The following is a 21,013-nucleotide window of genomic DNA, read 5'->3' on the forward strand; positions in this document are numbered from 1 at the left end:
TCTATTTCAAAATGACAGGACTCCCCTGTTCTTCTTCCTCTTTTTGACTATAATATGTCAATTTATCAAGAAAATACACTAGTTTGCACAAACTCTTACCTCTTTCCTGGGAAAATAGAGTAGGGATTTATTCTTTCCTCAAGCCTTTTAAGTAATTTTTTTTTTGAGAAGATTATACAGTTTTTTATTTCAGTGGATTATCTAGTTATACTTCACAAAACAATATATTCATGTTTGGGAAAAATACAATAAGCAGGGTTCATTTATTCATCTTCTTTGATTATTTCTGCTAAGTCTATTTCATTGTTCCAGTCCCACAAAATATGAGGAAGTTTTTAAATTAGCAATTTCTTTCTGATGTAAAACACCCCAGTACTAAAGTACCATGGATTTCATGGACTGGGTGAAATGCCTGTGTCTGTATGCATTTGGAGCACATTTTGAAAAAGTGAACTACTTTGAAATGAACAAAATCAATATATTCTTTCCAGAAAATTGCTAAAAGCTGACCTGTAGCTAAAAAAATTACCACAGTTATTGACAAGGTGGTGTGCACTACTGAGGTACTTTGCATTGCAATAGTTCACTTACTGCAAAAGTAAATGAACAGCTAAGGTATTACCTCAGGAATTTATTTTTTTCATTCCTGCATTTACACAGGCACTCTTCCATCCAAGTGGCAGGTAAACTCTGGAGTAAACTGAGATAAAATTCTTGAGTGTTTTAGTAAAAATATCACAGCAGAAACATCCTCTTTGAGCAACTAAATAGAAATCATGTACTTTGAAAAAGTTAGGGACATCATTAGGGAAAAATAATTCCAGTGAAACCATCAGCATTACAGGATCGGTGATTATTCCCCACTGGAACATGCAATTACAGCTCTGTTCCTGCTGAGGTCATAATTACTGTTATCCATAGGGTGGTGGTTGTATTTACTTTCCTGTCATTAATTCACAGGCTGCCTTTGGATTGGACAGTGAAAGACAACCCCACTCATACGTACAACATGACTGCTACAGTGACTCTCCAGCATGGGGAAGAATTCATAATCCAATGAATGTCATTACAAATAAGAATTAATCCTCACACGAGAATTCTTCTAAGAAAGTTCATGGGATCTTCAAATCCAACAGCTGCTCTCTGTGACTATTTTAGCCTATGCCGACAAACAAACAAAAGCTGACAAACAGAAGATTGCTGAACTGGCCTGACTGTCTCTTTATCATTTCTCCTCACAGTTGTGTTGAAATAGACACAGAACTCCAGTGTTACACAATTTTCTCTGATTTCTCTGATATAACTATCTTATGCAGCTGATTTATGGTAATTAAAGAAGCTGGTATATTATCTGCATTTGGACACATTTGAATGATTTGATAATTAGGAAATTTCATACTACTTTGAAAAAAGAAAGGAGATTCTACCAAAACTCCGAGAAATTCACTCCTTTCTGGATTTCTATAAAGCTTGTGTATTAACAATTCATATCCAAATATAGTTTAAAAATTCTGTTAGCATACTAGCACATCCAATGAGTGCTGAATTTTCCAGAGTGAGGTTGAGAAGAGGCAAAATTAAAGGAAAAGCTTAAAATGTTGCAGACAGCCTTAAAATCTACTACCAACAAATAAAGTAGAATTAAGGAGCCTTAATTGCAGAAATGTTATGAAGTAAACAAACCAACAAACCTGCACAGCTTATCATCATAAAGAGTCATGAAGTGCTGGGGAGTGCGGGTCAGGAGGTAGAGAGGATATTTTTTTCTGTGTTACACAATTATTTCCTTGAGTGCCCCGGGTACGTGAAAGCTTTATCCAGGTGTGCTTCGCACCAGGGACATAACTTTTAGCTGTAGATTCTATGATTTAGCAGAGTTATGTCCCTTGGAAAAGAAAATATACCTGTTTCCTACAGGACAAAGCAAGGCAAAGGTAATGTTTTTTGCATTAGAAGTGACTGTGTTTGGTTTTCAGAATTTGATCACTGGGGCGAGAGGGAGTGGGAAGCATGAAAGTACACAGTCAGTAGAGTCTGTGCAGAGGAAATAGTACAGACTACAGAAACAGCAGACTCCCACCAACCACGAATTTTGGAAGGTTTTGGCAGCTTCTGCTTTTCCCCTCATGCTTGAGAACATTTCAAAGGCAAGATTACAAAGGAAGACATCACATGTTCAGTTCGAAACTGTAACTGGGGCTCTGGGGAGCGGAGAGGGGGCAGGTACAGAGGCAGCGCCTGCTGTTTTCCAGGATTCACTTCAAAGCACTTAGCTTTATACCTCTGTGTGCAAGTAAGGATCACAGCCCAGCAGATGATCCACCGCCTCTCCATTTAGACAAGGAGGATTAGCTAACCTGAGACTGCGTTACCAACCTGTGCCCCTGACCTAAATACCACAGTTAAGCAACAGTGTTTTGTGAATGTAGGACTTCAGGCAGGAACTGGACTGATACAAACCTGGCACGTGACAGCCTTTGCTCTTATCAAGTGCTTTATAAACATGCAGCTCCAGTCTTGCACCTATGAATTATGAATTTCTCAATACATCCAAGGGGTAAGGTTGTCACACACCAGAAACCCGAGGTCACAGAAAAGACCAAAGTAGTATCACCTCCTTAAAGCAAGGTGACTAAAGACTTGCATTAAACCTCCTACTCTTTCACTTTTCCCCTGCGAGGATTTTCTTGGCTAGAAACCCCTACTACATACTGATCCAGATGTTCACCTCGTTCTTACCCAGTGGCATGCCTAGAGTGCAGATAAGAAAATACTGGAAAAAACCCCATAACCAACCTCCAAAGTAAACCAGAGTCGGCAACAACAAAATGCTCAAATCCCTGCCTTTACAACTGTTTGAGAATTTAAATAATTGCATTGGCAACTACTTTCCACCATTTAAAACTTCATCTCTCCCAGGAAACTAGAGAAGGGAAGAGAAGAAAACCACCACTATTTGGATATTCCTTTTGCCGAGTCTATCATCTTTGTTAATAGCCTCTAATGAATAACTCACTCAAGGATAAACATGCTGGCACTATTATTTTGTCAGCAGAGTCAGTATGATTCAGAGGAGAGTAGTCATATGACTGTCACAGTTTCTAAGTTGTCAAAACCTGTGGGAAAACAAAAATTAGTAGCTGAGAGAGAAGCTTAATTCTTACTACTGCAAACAGCTCAGCAGCCTGTGCCTAATTCAAAATACATACACACAAACTTAAAAGGGAAATATTACTATCCAACAGAAACTACTCTAGAGCAGACAGGTTTCTCTTGCCTGAGAGGCCTTAGAATGACAGAGAAAATCACTATAAATTATTTATTACACAAACTTGGCTGAAGTAACAGTTCTTTGACACACAGTCCCTCTTCTCAGAAGAGTCTTAAATCATGCTGACTTTAAAAGTGCCAAGGTGGACACAAGAGTGCATCCAGGCATGACAGCTCATGCTTCCTACACCAGACTTCCCTTTTGCATCCTAGTCTTTTCAAATGGGTGATAACAGTCATCAAAAGTTAAAAGTCTGCACACATAGATCACTGCCCTGGCCAGAGGACTGGAAACATTCCTATAGAAGCCACTGACATCTGGTTTCCAGAATTTGGAACTGTTTTTTTGACCTCTTGGGGTCAAGACAAGTTGATTCTAGGCATAAATGTTACTACCTTATCAAAGGCCCCTTTGTGTAAGTTTGTGTGACAGGGTTCTACAGCTCTGGAGGGCGGAATGTTTACCAGCAAGCAGCAGGCTGAGGAGATTATTACATGCTGAGAAGCAGCATGTGAAAGTCTCCCAGGACTGGTAAGCTCTGGAGACCAGTTGTTCTGTTAAATCCACCAGAACTGATAAATTCAGAACACCAGAAGCCTGCTGGCTGTGTACACAACCACTACCCACATCAGTATCAACCATGGGATGCATTAACTTGGATCATGTACAAGCAGGTAGTGCCTGTTACATGTAAAAAAAAAACCCTACAGGATTACATATACACACCTAACGAAGCAAAGCGCTCTTCAAAGGACTTTCTAAACTACCTACCTTGGAGTCAGAGGTCCCAGAGGTGGGTCCTGGCCTCCCAGTTGTTACTCCTACAGAGTAATTATGAGTGTTTAAGTGAATGTGTTGTGCAAATAGTTATCTGCTATTAGTAACAGCTCTAGTAACAAAACACCCTCTGTTTGCTGTGATGCGTATGTCTCCCAACTTGTCTGCTATCATGGAAGGGGAATTTACAGAATCAAACATCCAGCTACATTTTCAGTTATTTCTTGGCAACACTAACCCCTGTACCCAGGACTGTTGCTGTCACTGATTTAATCTGTCATATGACTTGCTCAAAAAAGTACTTGCAGAACTTGCTTTTATGTAGGATCTCATTTCCAAGACTTTCCTGGAAGTCAGAAAATGGAACTGCAACTGTTCATGATAGAAACATTGTTAGCCAATCTAACCAGTTTTTGCTAGTCTGCACAATTTGGACTCTTCATTTGAACACCAGCATGTGCAGAGATTAATCATCACAATAGATCAAATAAATAGAAGGTTAACACCTTTAGTTGCTTTTACTTCTGAAAGGCAAGTTTAGGAAAGGAAATATTTCTAAACAAGATTCCTGCTGGTGCTATTTGATGATAAGATTCTAGAGTGTCTGAACCTTTGTTCATGCCTGCTCCATTTTTCCATTATTCCTGGCAAAAAACCACACATACCAGCATAAACCTTTCAAGTATTTCAAGGAGACCTTTGGCACATAAAAGTATCTCCCATGCATATGCAGTACACCTACTAATTGCATCACTACCACTGAAAGTTGTGCCATTATTAGTCGGTTGGAGAACTACTCCCAGGAATCTTAGAGCTGTTAGGAAAGCTTTTAATGATCTCATCTGACAATATGCAAACTAAGCATTAATGCCCCAGGAAAGACTCTTTAGCAGGAACATGTTGTTGTATGTGCTACTATTCTACTCTAATAATTTCACTTCTACACTTCCGTGATTTTGCTGTTTGCTTCTTTAAAGTAACAATTCCATGGAATTACAAACTGGCAACTTCGGTGCCTAGCAGCTTCTTTTCATTTGTCCCATTTTACTAGTTCAATACAGGGATGTGAACACCTGGAAGTTTCTCTTTAAAAACAGACAGACAAACATGATGGTTATTGCAACATGAGAGCAGGTTGCTACAGTAGTGCTAATAAAAATCATCTGCTGGACTGTTTACACTGCTTTGCATAAACTCCTTCAAGTGCCCTGAGCTAAACAGTAGCTTTGTTGCTCTGAAGGTTTCTGCTTAGATGGCTTAGCAAGGTCTTGCCCTTTGCTGCAAGCTACAGGATTGCACTTTCAAGATTTTTCACTTCATTTAAGTGTTTATAATGAGGAATTTCTGGAAATTTCAGTGACAGCTGACTGCCAAGCCCTGACAATGAGCTCTTATGCTTTGAACTGTGGCTTAACAAAGAAAGTTGAGGTTTTTTAACAATTCTTTCTCATCCAGTAAATACTGAGTTTCAAATATCCAGGACAACTTCTTAAGACATTCTTGGCATCTTAATGGAAAATTTCCCTTCTATATGGCTAAAAAGGAGTCATTTAATACTTTGAGTATCTCAAAAGTGAAGCTACATCAGTAAAATGGTTTGAACTTACAAAGCACAGTGTTCTCTCATTTGCTGTTTTTCTAGCTAGTACTTTGCATTTAATGTGCATTGGTTCACTCCTGTTACCAATACGAGAAGGTGCCTTGGACTGAAAAACATCACCACTTAGTGCATCTAGAAGACACACATTCAGAAGTTGAACTTTCTGATGAAAAAAAAAGACATAAAATTATTCTGAAACATCAGTATTCCTTTGAGTCAATGTCTTCCATTTTTCCTGCCAAACTTTTATTGTCAGAGAGAGTGCATGTGGGAGATATTAACTATTAAAACTCTGTTTACAGGGAAAATGAAAAGCAAAATTTTGACAACTTCAGAAAAATAGTGACAAACACTAGCAATGTTTAACTTATGTAAAGCAGAGACAAAAGGAAGCAAATTACTTTTCTGCCTCTCAAGAAGCTGAAAAATCGTGGAAAAAAATTGATTAAAAAGTTACTACCTCAGCAAGTAGTACAGGCAGTTCTCTTCCTGGATGCATAGGCAGTGTCTTGTTCAAAGCAGAGAAGGGAGGAATAATAGGCAAAGCTGCCCATTATTATTTAAACTACTTTGAGATAGGCCAAAACCACTGAGCAGCCAGTATCAGCAGACAATCATTTGATTCTGGGATTGAGCAAACTCATCTTCTGACATTGAAGGTCAGTTAATGCCCAAGGAAGGATTTACCAATGAGATTAGCCCTACCACTAAATTCTGTGTGGGAATGGACCTCCCAAACCTGAAGCAGTTTGATTATAGAGTGAATCTTCATGAGTTCTTGAAATCTGGTAAGAGGCCTAATCTGGTTCTCCAGCTCCAAAAAATACTCCATAATCTCTCAGATCTAAGGGTGGGCTCTAGAAGATAGGGCTGAAAGGTACAATCAGAGTCTTCTTCCTCAGGTGGTATCACTAGAAATTATTTAAATAGTTTGATATATCATGAAGATAAACTGCCTCTTCTTTGAATTAGAATGTCAAACTCCATACTCAAACTATGAATTAAAATTGGTTGCATAGCTTAGATCTTTTCTATACTTGTCTTAAGATTTCTAAAAAATGCTTAAATTTTACTTGTGTAAATAGTTATCTTTCAGGTTTAATAGAACTATTTTAAAGAGCACATGCTTATTATTTTCTGTATATAAAATAGCTCATTTATAGTTCAAGAATTATGATTTTAGAGTAGGACTTATTAAAAATACCTTAAAATATATTTTCAAAATCTGTAACAAAATAATGACTCATCAATCTTTAATATTAAGTTCTTGCCAAAGCAGCTACAAGTCATCAGTCAAAATACCAGTATTTATCTGTAGAAATAACAGAGCTTTAGAATACAAAGCAATATAAGTACCCATGAAAATATAAATATTATTTAATAGTATAATTTTAATAAAAAAAATTAAAAATAAATTTAGTCAATCATTTCTAGGACTTGCTCAGTCTCCACACAATCATATCTGAACTGAGCTGAGCTTCTGCTATTTTCAAAGCAATTTTCTGGTAGAGGGCACCATTCATAGTTTGATTCATACTTAGCACACTCTCTTCCCGCTCATTCTGAAGCTTCTTCCTGAACTGCTGAACTCCTTCCTCAGTGTCCAGTAAAGAAGCCAGAGGAGCATTATCCATTTTCTTGCCAGCCTCATTCCCCCATGCCAAACTGTTTTCAGCTTTACTTTCTTTTGAGAAGAAAGAACTCTTCAAGGTGAGCATTTCTTTTTCCAAAGCCAGTGCTAACTGTTCAGTGAGTACACTTTTTCTTCCAGATCTCAGGAGTTTTACACGGCAGCTTGGCGGGAGAACTCTTGTAAGGCTATGAAGGCACTGGAACACGACAGTCAGATTTCTGTAAAAGAAGATTATTATTATTATTATTATAATTACAACCTTATATCTTTAAAATTCCATAGTGGAAAATAAAACAAAGCTACTTGAAAACAAAATAGAAACACTTATGTTGATTATAGTTTTAAGTATTGTGTGTACTTTACATACAAGAACAAGCATTTAGAGGCAGAAAAAAAATCACTCATTCATTGATTGTCACTATCAATAGGTATGTACATGCCTGTTAGGTGGCCTACAGCTTGTCTTTCTTAAACAGAAGGTGCACTTAAAATCAGACATTCAAAATTATTAAGAAAGCCAAATAAAAGTGCTGGTAATCATCAGGAAACCCACTCTCCTGGATAGCAGTGTAGCATATCCAATGCAGGGACATATTCCTTGTTATAAGAGAAATGCAGAGTTTGTTAAAGTCTTATTCCCAGTGTTTGCCCTGATAAACAAAGAAAACCTCAACCCAAAAAAACCCAAAAGCACCCTGAAACAGTGAGTTTTCTCACATAGATCAGAAAGACATCTTTCCTTGAAGTACTTCTATCTCAATTTAGTTATCTTAACATTCCACTACTTGTAATGTATAGTTTATTTGGTTTCTGAAAGGCTGTGAAAGAAAGAATAGTCTGTAGCTTCCACCTATCACAGAAATATCCTAGCTGGATAAAAGGTCAATCCAAAGACAGGAAAAAAAGACACAGAAAGTAGAATCATAGTTACACCATAAACATGCAGCTCACTGACTATTAATGCAAAACAGGATCGAAAGTGGATAGCACTAAGTAAATTAACTTTTCAAAAGGAACCAAGAGTCTTGAGATTTAAAATTTTACTGATTGATCTCTCAAACATTTCAGCCTGTCCTCTTACATAAAGGAGATCAACTCCTAATTTGAGTAAAAGACTGAACCTCACTATAAATACAGACTCCTAAAAGTTCTACCTTTTTTTTATTTTTCAGCTTGAACTCTTCAGGACAGCAACATTTGTCAATATTCAAGAAGTACTTTTTATGTTATAAGCCTTATCCAGCTAAATCATAAATTATGGCAGTATTACTAACTTGCTTAGCCTGGTTCAGGAAATTTTAAAAACATTCCTTCAAGAATCTACATAAGAAATGAAATCACTGAGACTCTTCCGATTATTTCCTTTTCATAATCATGGCAGATAGGAAATAAATATAGCAGAAACATGTACAAAATGAGACTAAATTTATGTTGCAGTACTAAAATAAAAAATGACCTAGCAATAAATTTAAACTTAGTATAATTTGGTGTTTGTGGTTTGGTTGGGTTTTTTGTCTTAATATGCCCTTAAGGATTTTTCTTTTAATCAACACACGTTGAAGAAAAAATTATACATTATACTAAGAATAAAGTAAAAAAAAAAAAATAAAATTAGGATGCAGCAAAATGAAGAGAAGAAACAGTACCAAGCAGATACTACTAGAGACTAGACTTATTTGTAATTCTAACTAATTCTGATTGATGTTCTAACCTAGACAAAATTAAACAATACAGTTCAGGTTCTGTCATAGTTCTGATCTGAAAATAATTCTCTTATTGCTGATTGTTATCATAACATCATATTGGAAGCCTATTGGTTATGATTTTGGCTGCTGTTTATGGTATCAGTAGGAAACAGTGTAAAGACTAAAAAAGCATTGTATGGAATGATGAATATATGCTATGCTTCAAGTGATTTTACCTGCAAAATATTGTTAGAACTCCTTCAAATGGATTTTTCAGGCTCCAGTTAAAAACTGTACCATACACATTTCCTGCTTTATGACAAAATATGTTGTCATGGCATTCCTTAAATGGTGTGCATTCCATTTCTCTCAGTAACCATGAATTTACTGGAGTCAATGTGCAGTCAGAAGACATAATCTGAAAGGAGAATCTGACAGCTGTTGCAAGTACAGCAAGTATATCTTCCATGGCACCTGCAAGAAAACATAATAAAAAGATATTTGACCCAAATATTTTGATTATGCTGCATGCATTAAATGTGTTTAGATTTTTGGCTCATACTTCTAGTTTTTCATTAAGCATTTGCACCTGCATTCAGGCATTCTTTGGGAATTTTCTTCTCACCTAAATTCTTATACCTACTTCTGTCAAGCAAAAGAGTTGATTAATGGAGCACCACCAATATAATGAAAGCTCTTAAGATAAACATCACCTTGCCAAAAGAAGGCTATTAACAGCCTCGTGAGATAGTAAGATGACATGTCAGCTTTAGCAATGATACAGCATTAAAGGAAGAAAAATTAAAATTCATTGCAAACAATTAAAAGGATATTTCTTTTTGTGAGCGAAAGCTCAGTTAAAAAATCAATTCAATCAGGAACATAAAAAGAAAGGAAAATAAATGACCATAAAAGACATGTAGATGAGGAAAAGCTTCAATTACTTGGGCATGATTTAAGAGGTAATACTGTGTCAGAAAAAAACCCATATATATATATATATATATATATCAGCATTCTGTACTCAGACACCTTCAAAATTATCGTTTCCAGATACCCTTCAGCATCAATGCTAGCACAAAACCCTACAGCAACTCCATTTTGAAAAATGTTCCATCTCATATTTCACCCAGCTTTTAATTCCCAAAAGGCCTATGCAGTTCGTGTTCAAAGAGACAGATGTGATTACACATTGAAAACTTAGTTTGGCATCACCTAGAATAACCAGAAGAATCAAATACATAAATATTTATGAATCCAAAGTATATAAATCTATTTACCTGTACAGTAACTATTATCCCTTAACATCTTTACTGAAAATCTTCCATTTGAAATATCTTCCATACTTAACAAAATTTTCCCACAGAGTACAGTGATCTCTTTGCTCTCCTGTAAACCGTCACTCCTGTGTTTTCGCCTCTTCGCATGTAGAAGAACTGCACAGCAGACACGATGAAATGCCAGTAAAGGTGAAAGGCTGGTAACAGCAATGACTGTCTTTGCTCCATCCAGATGAACCCCTGAAGGTCTCTTGGGAAACTCTTTTTTCAGATCATCCTTGCTATGTAAGTCCAACTTAATCTTTTTTGGAGGCGGCTCAATTTGACATGAGGAGACAGCCAATGCTGAGAAGGCCTTGTTCAGCTTAATGATTTTACTTTGACACTTGATAATTGGAGAAATTGAAGAGAAGTCTTGATCCATCACTAAAGATAAGCTGACATCATTCAGTGACCTGTGAAAATCCATACAATACGACTGCACTCCCAGTTCACATTTTTGCCATCTGACACATAACCATAACTCTGCAGATATGTACAGACATTTAAGACTACCACAAATTCCAATATCATTCCAGGTTAAGTCACAGAGTGGGCAAAGAGTATAAGTCCTTCACATGACATCTAAGCTTAGTATAAAGATTTTCAAAACGTGGACTGAATTTTCAAATAGCTTTTAGGAGTTCGATGCCTCACTTCAACTGAAAGAATTTGGATGTTTAATTCAGCCAGAAAAGGTTGAAAATTCTACATAACCTATGTAGATACTCTACCACATTCGTAAATTATTTTTAAAGATTTAACTTAAGTTTTAACAAAAAATTGCAGAAAGTATCAATTCTGCCCTTCTGAGGACTAAAAGCCCTTCTGATGATCTATATTTTTATAGATATTAAAATAAAATTGAATGTAGAGTAAAATAAAAGGTTTAAGATACTATTACCTTAAACATGCAGCAATTTCCTGAAATGTAAGAAGTACTTTATTTATTCAACACAGGGTTGTTTCAATGAAATCCTAATATTACTGTTTCAGATCCTCTCTCAATGAATACATTATTCTGTCAATCAACTCAATCTCAAGATGTCACTGACATTTGAAAGTCTTACAAATCTCTAATTTTCTTTACAGAGAGGTATCACCACCTCATAACGCAATCTAAGATATCACTGCAATCTTGCATTAGTAGGAAGAACAAAAATAATCTATAAAGAATTTCAGTGTTAGGAATGGAGAGAAAGCAAGCCCTTTTCCCCAAAAACACAGGTTGTATTGCAGTACTGATTTAGAGTCCAGAAGACCCAGGTTCTGCTGCTAGCCTGCCAGGTAACTTTTGACAAGTGACTTCTCCACAGATCTTTCCTCAACTGTAAAAATAGGGGAGAGGCCAGATATTGCTGCTGGATTTTAAAATCTGAGGATTTTTGAAGCTATACAAGAATGAATCATTTAATTTTCAAAACCAAAGTCATCACCATCAATTCTAAAAGAACAAACACTGGAAAGGCAAAAACAATCTCTTGCCTCAGTGGTTCTTAACAGGGACTGTCAAGAGGATGAGGTCAACTTTCTTGCAAAGTTACAGCAATCTGGCAGTTGAGAAAGAAGATACCCACAGCTCCAGCAGAATGGCCAGAGGGTGTAACAGGTCAGCTCCCTCACAACCACTTGGATGATTTTCAGTGGCATCAGTAGTCTTTGAGCTCACCCTAACACAGTCTCGGCTACACTGCTTGTGGGAACATGGGTCAAAAGGCACGTTCTGACTCCACCAAAGTTTACATTACACAATGAACATCGTAAATTTATGTTTCATGTAATCCTGGTTTTTCAACCCCTGTTGCAACTGAGTTCCTTCTCTGTAAGGGGGAAATGACATAGGCAGTATTTACAACTGAACCGAGTAATTAAAATAAACAGAATAAACAAATAATTGTAAAGATGACAATAAGAACAAACAAATTATTTGGAAGGTTTAAGTATTGTATGGTTGATCATTCTATTGTTCTACATAATTTACACAATACATAAGCTTTGCAAATACTTTGACTGGATACTTGACTAGAATAGTCAAAACCTAAGTACTTATTAAGTTGATGAGAGAACTTAGTATGTTTTCTTTTGTGCTTCTTCAAGTAAATCACTCTTTAGGAATGGCAAGCAGTTAACAGTAAAGCATCAGGGACTGTATACTTAAAACAGAGCCTTATTTACAACATATACTGATGTCAGCATAGCTATGTCAGCATGGACTGTAAAGAACCATAATTTTTGTCAAAAAAAAGAGAAAACTTCTGTGAAAAGTCTCTAGTAATTATACTTGCATAACTGATTTCTGGCTATACAATGTATTTTTTTGCACAGTGCTAGAGAGAGACAAGCAGCAGCAAAAATACTGACAAAGACACAGAAAAAACCACTTTAAATACATATGTTCAAAATGCAAAAAATCAAAGCTTAAAAATCCACTCTCACTACTGCAGAGCTTAACTTGCATATTCGCTTTCTATAAAACTACCAATGAAGTTATTAGATTAATTTATATACTTACCAGTGAAAGGACTCAGTTAGTTTTACTCCAACTACCAAGCTGTCACCCACAACACGCTGCCACAATTTCTCTGTGAAGTGCTCTGGGATTTTAGATGCCAATGGTGTCTCTTCACTAAGAGAATGAGGAGGATTTTCTACATCATCCCAGAGAGAGACAAGACCTTCCTTACAGAAAAACGGGTTTTTTAGGCAGATTAAGTAGAGATACTGGTTCTTTTTATACTGCATTATTTTGTGTTTTACCACAAATGATTGTTGGAAGAGCTTTTTAGATACATAGAATGAAATATATAAACTAGTTTATTCTCAACAACAGGTTCAAAAGATAGAACTGCATTTTCTTAAAACATATGATATCATGTAAAGTAAAACTCATTCTCTCCTTGTGAACATCACATGTCTAAATCTTGACCTGTCACACAATTAATTGTCCAAAGGAGATTTAAGGTGCTAGAATTTATTCTATATTAGTGCATTTATTTGCTCAACACTTTGTTGTCCAAAGCTGGCTAACTTGAAAGGGACCACAACAGTAACTGAAAGGCAGATCAACTCCATTTCAATTAAACTAGGAGGCTTTTCTGGAGCAACATATTAAGATAACATTTTCCCAACCTCCATCACCTTCTCAGCCCACAGTTCACTCTGCCCCCATTATAAAATCGATTTTTCTCACACAAATCCATGACAGCTCACTTTTTGTAACATGTTAGATCACAGACAGATATTCAGTCTCTAGGCAACTGTGCCAATTAGGACTGTACACTCCCCTACTGTTTGTCACTAACTCTGTTAGAGGTTACTCCTCCATACAGCTCAGCTGTCAGGAGGTTTTGTGCACATCAATTTCAAGGAAAGACAAAAGACAACTAAATTCACTCTTAAGTACATACACTGGCAAGTTAAGATAATGAACCAAACTTAAAAAGCAGATTAATGAGTTTTGATAGTGGTAACCCCTACTGGTGAAAGTAATAAGAGGTTGAGGGCAGCACTCTCTACAAATGGCTCAGCAGAATTCAGAAGTGATCTGTACCATCTTCTGCATTTTACCTCTTCTGCTTTTGGTAGAATATGGGTTCTTTCTTCAACAAGATCTATCAGTGCTCTGCAAGATTCAAGAATAACCCTCTTTTGGAGTTCTAAATGCTGCTGTAGCTCTCGAACAGAGGTGAAACCTGCCTGTAAAAGATAAAAATCATCATTAGACTTATGCTTATGTCTCCTGCAAAAAAAGAAAGGTTATTGCAGACATCAAAATGTCTTTTCAGCTTTCCACTCTTATACAAGTATCACAAGCCAAGATCCTGGCATTCCTCAAGTAATGTTTCTAAAGAATGTTCATGTCAGGCTACTCAGTTGCAAAGTATGAATCTCAGAATCTTGGTCTCTCAATATTAAATCTAGAGTTTAAGATAAATATGAAGGTAAACTATCATATTATGTAGATATTCAGATCTTTCATTATTAATTCTGCTTCATGTTTTCACTGACAGCAGTTTCATTTTCTTATCAAGATTAGCATTGATTATTGGTCAAGTAAATAAATTGAAGAGTTGGGAGATTTACAAACAGACATACATGCTGGCTATGTCTCAATTAAAAAAAATCCCAAACAACAAAAACCCAAACCAACAACAACAAAAATACCAAGAAAACAAATTTAAAAGCATGCCAGCACCAGCTTCTTGGGTTTTAAGAAAGCTCCTCAAAAGCTATTATCTGGAAAACAAGATCTTAAGAAGTCCAATGCTGCCAAGGAGTGAACAAACTTACCACTGGAATGCAAAAACAAACTTCCCTGTTCCCCATCCCCTCAGAAAATCCCCAAACCCCCCCAGGCAGGATCACACATAACACCAATAGAAGCCTGAATAAAAAAAACAATTCATGGAAGGAAAATGATGTCCCCTGCTCAAGCTTCAATGGCAAAGGGCATTTAGAACAAGTAGCACTCAACATGAGAAGTTCTGTAAAAAATTTATCTATCACACTATGCATCCAAGTACAAGATTCCAAGAAATATTCCAGTGCCAGAAGACAGAAATGAAGAGTTAAGAACAAAGATGAGTCTACAATACCTTCCTAATTGAGGTCATCAGAATACTAAATCATCATTTACTCCCATTGGAGTCAACTCCTGAATAAACAACTGAGTAACAGAAAGCAAATGGGGAAGCACAGACTGGGAATCAGTCAAAATGGCCAAAAATTCACTGCTGTGTGCTTGCTGACCAAGCTGACTTTTGGAAGCCCTTTTTCCTCATAAAGTAACACAAGAAAGAGACCTAGAATTTACCACATGGCAAACTCAAGACTGAGGAGTGCCCACCATCAACTCTCTCTGGCACAAGGGACAGGCACATCCTTTCTGCTATGTGCCAAGATGTACTGCACAACAAGCACAAGAAGTTCCAAGCTTTGCACTGTGAAACTAAGAAAATAAAACTAGATCACCTTAGAACAGAAAATAAACATGAACATAAAAACAAGGCAGTCCAGAGCCAAACGCAACAGAGCTGTGAGTAAATCCAGCATTATAATCCTTACAAAACTGTAAAGTATTTGGAGAGGACAACAGACCAGTGGACATAAAGATACTTCTGACTTGTGGTACTTCTGCCAAAACAATCAACTAAAACCATGAGAAACCCTGTAACCTCAGCTGTTGAAATGTATCTGCAGTGCTCTGCCAAAAGATGTCTTCTTCAGAAGATACTAAAACACATGTTAAAGAAAAATAAATATTAATAGAAGAAAAGGCTGGATTCAGGTCCAAAAGACTGTATACAAGATAAATATAGAACAGTTCAAAAATGCACAAACTGATCTATTTTTCAATTTCACTACCTCCAAAACACAACCTATATATGGCTGTGTATAACATAAATGCAACCTACTTATACAGTGGACCATAATTCAGTCCTGTCAAAATTTTCACACGGCTAGAAAACAGCTGTGCAGATGTGAAACAAGGGTAAAGCAACAGAGGATGAAAAAGGGCTGCATCTGCTTCATTTTGCTCTAAAAGGCATGATTCCACAGAGATTGTCAAAACACAATTTGATTGGCAACTTCTAGAATACCTGATTTTTGATGACAAATATCAGAAGGATCCACCCCGAGACCAAATAACCTTTGGAAATTCCCAAGCTAACCAGAACCCAGGCTTCAAACCAGAACCCTATTGCTTAAAAAAAAATCATCCTCGAAATTCAATTATACATCAGATTATAAAAACCAGCAAGAATACTTCATTGTTCAGCAAATACAATACAGAACAAAGGAGATGTCAACAGCAAAACAACAGTAAGGTTAAAAAGAAATATCTGTACCTACTTCCAAATTCATCAGCTTGACAATTTCAAAGATTTACAGCATTGAAACACAGAAAGATTTCCAACTTGCTTACAGTATTTGTGTTAGCATGTGGCTTTGAAAATCAGAGATTAAAAAGATCTAAAAATACTGAATAAATGAGGTCTTATGAAGGATTCTGCATCTGTAAGAACAACTTTATCAGCACATGATAAATGAAATCTCCAGCCAGTGGCTTGTTTCCAGCAGAACCAGTAGAAAGTACAAACCAGATTATTCATTTGATCCTAACACAGATGCAAAAAAAGCAAAAAAGCATTTTGACCACTGTTCTCAGAACAACAGCTTTTATCTTTTGGAAGAAGCATAACATCTCTTTAGACATCTTGTTTGTTATTAGAACTAGAAAACTTGTTTCTTTTTCAATCTTTTCCTAATATGCCCTCCCTTCATTTATTTATTAACTGGCAAACTATTGCTACTTAATTTGCTTCATTTTTAAAGGCTGGAAATAAAACTGACACAATACTCCACTTAGTTTTCACTAATTCTCAAATTATGGGAATAAATACCTTGTATCTTGTCGTTAAACCATTTTTAGCAAACTAACAATAGCCTTATATCTCAATCTGAGATCTGACTCAATATGAGCTTTTTTTTTTAATAGTCTTCTTATTTTGCCAACTATTATGCATTTGGTATAGGCCAATACACACAGTACAAAAACACTTCTTGGTGCATATACTGGGTATTTACTAAAGGATGAAAGAAAGAAAGGCAGGTAGAAAGTTAAACAGAAAGGCAATCATATATTTCCATGGATTGCTTGGGCTCTAGCAAGTTTCCCCCAGTTTGTTTTATAAATGATGCTAATTAAAAGAAGGATACACTTTAGCTTCACCTACTGTACTTTGTAAAATTACCCTTAAAAAACCACTAGGAACAGGAGGAGAAACATCAGCAGGTGGTAAAACAACAGTAACCAACTTGTGCAAAAGCACTGGGAACCTGGCACTACACAATCTGAAAGTTATGGCATGTGGAGCAAAAGAAGTAAACATTCTAATTTTATTAAACCGGGATTTAAACATCTATGAGTAAAATGACTGTTAAGAAGCTTTGATAAGATAGCTTCAGCATTAGCTCAAACTTTTAATTAAAATTAAACCAGACCTTTACAATTATCCAAATGTATTTATAGCAACTGAGAGAACCGAAACAAAGACAACCACTGATTTAAGAATAGATACTAAGTATGTTGTCTTTTTTCCTGAACCACTTCTTCAATAAAAACAGCATAATTAACCTCACCCTTTAGAAAATGTAATGATATAGAAGAATAATTTATAGAAAATATGAAGGCAGAACAGCTGAGTACAAACCTGCAATCTTGTTTCAAGAGCTTGGATAGTAAGCAAACCATTCTCTTGCAATCCTTCCGTGGCAGGAACATCATGTTTATAATTAATACCACTCTGAAAGAAAACAAAAACAAAACCAAAATCCTGAATGAATTAAAAAGCTGAAAGTAAGGTACAGGCTATTACACAGCATTATAAAATTCTGTGGGAAAACGCAGAAAACCAGCAGAACCACATGATGCCTTTTAAAAGAAAAATCTTATCTTCTGAAAGCAGTTAGATTTTGATAAAACATAATGGAAAGACCCAATTACTGGACGCTAATTAACAAGCACTATGGCCTTAATTAAGAGCCCTTAGCCAACAGGTAAGCATTGTAGCAAAACTGTTACATATGTGAAGCATTTTCAACTGCATAAATTTCTGAAAAGAATGTTGATACTATCAAGGAAGTAGATAATTTCTTCAGATAACTTATGATTATAGCAGAAAATATTGTATTCAAACTTCAGGGCATTTCACAGCACACATCCAATTTCACTTTGCACCAATACTTCAATCATTTGTTGAGGTTTTCTTAAATTGGCAAGCAAGGACTGAGTAGCTGAGAAAAGGCAAGCTCAACTTACTGCAAAGTCAACCCCTCCAAGGTCCGTTATTTTGAATGTATTTAACACGTCTGTATTGGAGTCATCCTTAAAAAGGAGTAACAGTTGCTCACTTCCAGAGCCAATAAAATCATCCACCAGAACACACTTCACTTTTTGGCATCTGGAAGCCACCTACAGTAGAAAAGGTTTTAAAATAGATTTATTTGAGATCTCATTTGCAGAAGCTTGCTTTTTATAGAGAGGCAGCTTATTCAGGTGTGTGGAATACAGTAGTTTTGAATTTTAAGCTCTCACTCGCACCCCATCATTTAGAGTCTATGTAACTCTTTAAAGATCACTTTCCAGAACACAGGTTGCAGAGATGACAACTTTTCAGTGTACTCGAATGGCTGAATTTTTTTAGAACAGTAATACTTGCAGATCAGTTAAAGGCACTATAACTTTGACAATGAGAAATATTTTTGCTTTGTTACACACTTAAATATGCTTGAACTGTAAAGTCAAATTTTTACAATAATGCTGACAACTAAGTAGGACAAATTTTTATTTCCTGAGTTATGTAAGTATTCTTGTCGCGTTATTACAAAACCCTAGCACTTAACTTTGTCTCTCCTAACTTTAAGAAACAATAGCAAGGCCTCTTCTTGTTACGAAACAACACTTTTTGTTACTAGGAAACGAAACTCAAAAAGCTTCTAAATTCCAATGAGTAGTTTATGCCTTGCAACAATATCAGTTTAACACAAATTATGTAAGCACACTCATAACTGTCTTACAGCTTCAAGTTCTCACACTACTGCAGTTTTCAATTAGCAGAAGCAGCTTAGGCTCAGATTCATAAGTGTATTTCTAAGAGACAGAATCCCAGCTTAATTTTCAGATATACAAGCAAGCAACGAAAGCAAAACAATCTCATGCTTTAGACTGGTTATTTTAACATCAGCAACAATAACAAACAAGAACTCTAACAAACTTAAATGAGCAGTTTTTCAGCTGCAGGAACGTCAAATAAGACAACATAAACAAAAAAGACAGTGGTAAAATGGAGCTGTTTAAAGCCCCCAGTACCTGTAAGCTGTCTCTCCTCTGTACAACACAGCTATTCCCAGAGGCAAAAGACACAATAAATAGCAAATCATTGCTACTGGTTACAGCTGTTTTTACCGAACATGGTTTCTCGAAAGGAAGCTCACAAACACCTTTAGGGAGACCATTTTGGAACCAAATAAGCTGGTTCTTGTGGGTTATGGCAACAAGTGATATTCGGAGCTGCTTTTTCAACCTCTCACTCTTGCAGACGTAGACAGAAGACACCACTCTGCTGTAAGCATGGGGCATGAAGCATGTGCCAGTCAGCATTTTCTGTGTTTGAATTGCGTATCCAAAGAATTCGCTACCCCAGATGGCTCTGTCTGAAATGGAAAACTCATCTGCATCTTCACTCTCTGGCAGGCAAGCAGTTCTTATCCCTAAGACAACAGCGCCTTCACCTACAATTTCACCTGTCCATACAACTGAAGAAAGCTGAAGAGGAGCACTTTGAACCGTGCAGGTGTTGGAAGAGATGTAGAACAGCTTGTTGGCGTGTCTCCACAGCACTGATGGGCCAGCAAACAACCTGATGTCTTCTTTTAGCTCATAATCCAATTTAAAATGGAAGGACTGCTCAAACTGATTTGAACTGTGAAGCAACAGTAAAATGTATTTGACATTATTCCGTTTTTTCTTTTTCATCAAAATGCAGGGAAGAATAATCCCTGTTCTGGAATCTGTTGTGCAGTTACAACAAATCATTTCAATTTTTGAGTGACTAGCATGCATGCTGAATGCTCCAGAAGACTTCTGAACAAATACCTTAGTGTCTCTGTTGAATGCCATTCTTCTGACACATAAATTCATTGTTTTATCAGCTGCTCCCTCCACGTGTTTTGGTTTTGACAGCTGAAATACAAGGACTTCACCATTGTAGGACAAGAGTTGTTCTTGCTCACCCAGAAGCATCTTGATTTGTCTTTATTTATATTCCTCTACAAAAAAACCATATGCATCTCCAAGGATTATTTCTTTGTGAGAATTTGTTGAATCTATCTGGATATTTTTCTCCTACAAAAGTAAACAAGAAAAAAAAGGATAAATTGTTCTGGGACTAGCTGAACTGATCTTTAAGAAAACCTATGCATTGTAAAACAATATCATGAGCAATTGAAGAATGAGGCCAGTATGTAGTTTAATGTCACAGATTAAAAATGGAGTTAAACAACTTTGTACTGAGAGATTTAAGTAACAGAAACGTTTCAGAAATGCTTATTTGCCTAGGTATGAATTCTCTGGTTATCAACAGTTGCACAGAATAATATAAATTGATAGAAACCAAACCAAATCGTACACTTGCAATCTGTGTGATTGAATAGGAGGTGTCAAACACCATAAATATACTGAGCAGACTGGAAAGCAACAGTGCTTGAATTTCCAAATTTAAGAGCCTTGTCTCAGGTATAGTGCTTGTTAACAATTACAATTCTTTTTTCTTTATAGCCTCGCTAAGGAGAAGGCTCTCTGAAGAAGCGCACAGTCATTTTTCGGCTCCCTCCCTTCCTCCCTGCCCACAGAAGACCCCGAGGACCTGAAGTGAACCGCAGCCGTCTCACCAAGTTTCACTCAACTTTCGGGGTCCGCACAGACGCCGCTCACCCGGCTGAGGCAGCGTTACCGCCCGGCCCGGGCCACGCGAGCTCCTGCGTGAGAGAGGGGGCACGGACAGGGGCAGCGACCGCGGGCTCCGCACCGGCGGGACCTCGCCCGGCTCCCGGGGCCTCTCCCGGGGCCTCTCCCGGGGCCTCTCCCGGGGCCTCCCCCGCGGCGCTTCCCGGCCGGGCGGGACGCTCCGAAGCTCCCGCCTCGGGGAGCACGACGGGAGCGCGGGA

The 21,013-nt window shown here is 37.0% G+C and overlaps 1 protein-coding gene across 2 annotated transcripts; it reads right to left on the minus strand.

Annotated features, from left to right (window-relative positions):
• Positions 1–5,854: 5,854 nt before the first annotated feature.
• On the minus strand, positions 5,855–20,958 carry FANCB (FA complementation group B). Of its 2 annotated transcripts, none has more exons than XM_064646664.1 (9): positions 20,738–20,958; positions 19,158–20,116; positions 18,108–18,260; positions 17,500–17,592; positions 13,853–13,981; positions 12,798–12,964; positions 10,247–10,701; positions 9,203–9,440; positions 5,855–7,499 (listed from the first exon to the last, which is right to left on the minus strand). In XM_064646664.1, exons 2-9 carry the CDS (start codon positions 20,088–20,090, stop codon positions 7,079–7,081), a joined length of 2,589 nt encoding a protein of 862 aa, XP_064502734.1. In that variant the 5' UTR covers positions 20,091–20,116; positions 20,738–20,958; the 3' UTR covers positions 5,855–7,078. The 2 variants fall into 2 exon arrangements, with proteins under 2 accessions (XP_064502734.1, XP_064502733.1); XM_064646663.1 differs by having other exon boundaries at positions 19,158–20,192.
• Between the last annotated feature and the right edge of the window lie 55 nt (positions 20,959–21,013).

Source organism: Pseudopipra pipra, chromosome 2 (assembly GCF_036250125.1).
Source record: "Pseudopipra pipra isolate bDixPip1 chromosome 2, bDixPip1.hap1, whole genome shotgun sequence".
NCBI classification, from domain to species: domain Eukaryota; kingdom Metazoa; phylum Chordata; class Aves; order Passeriformes; family Pipridae; genus Pseudopipra; species Pseudopipra pipra.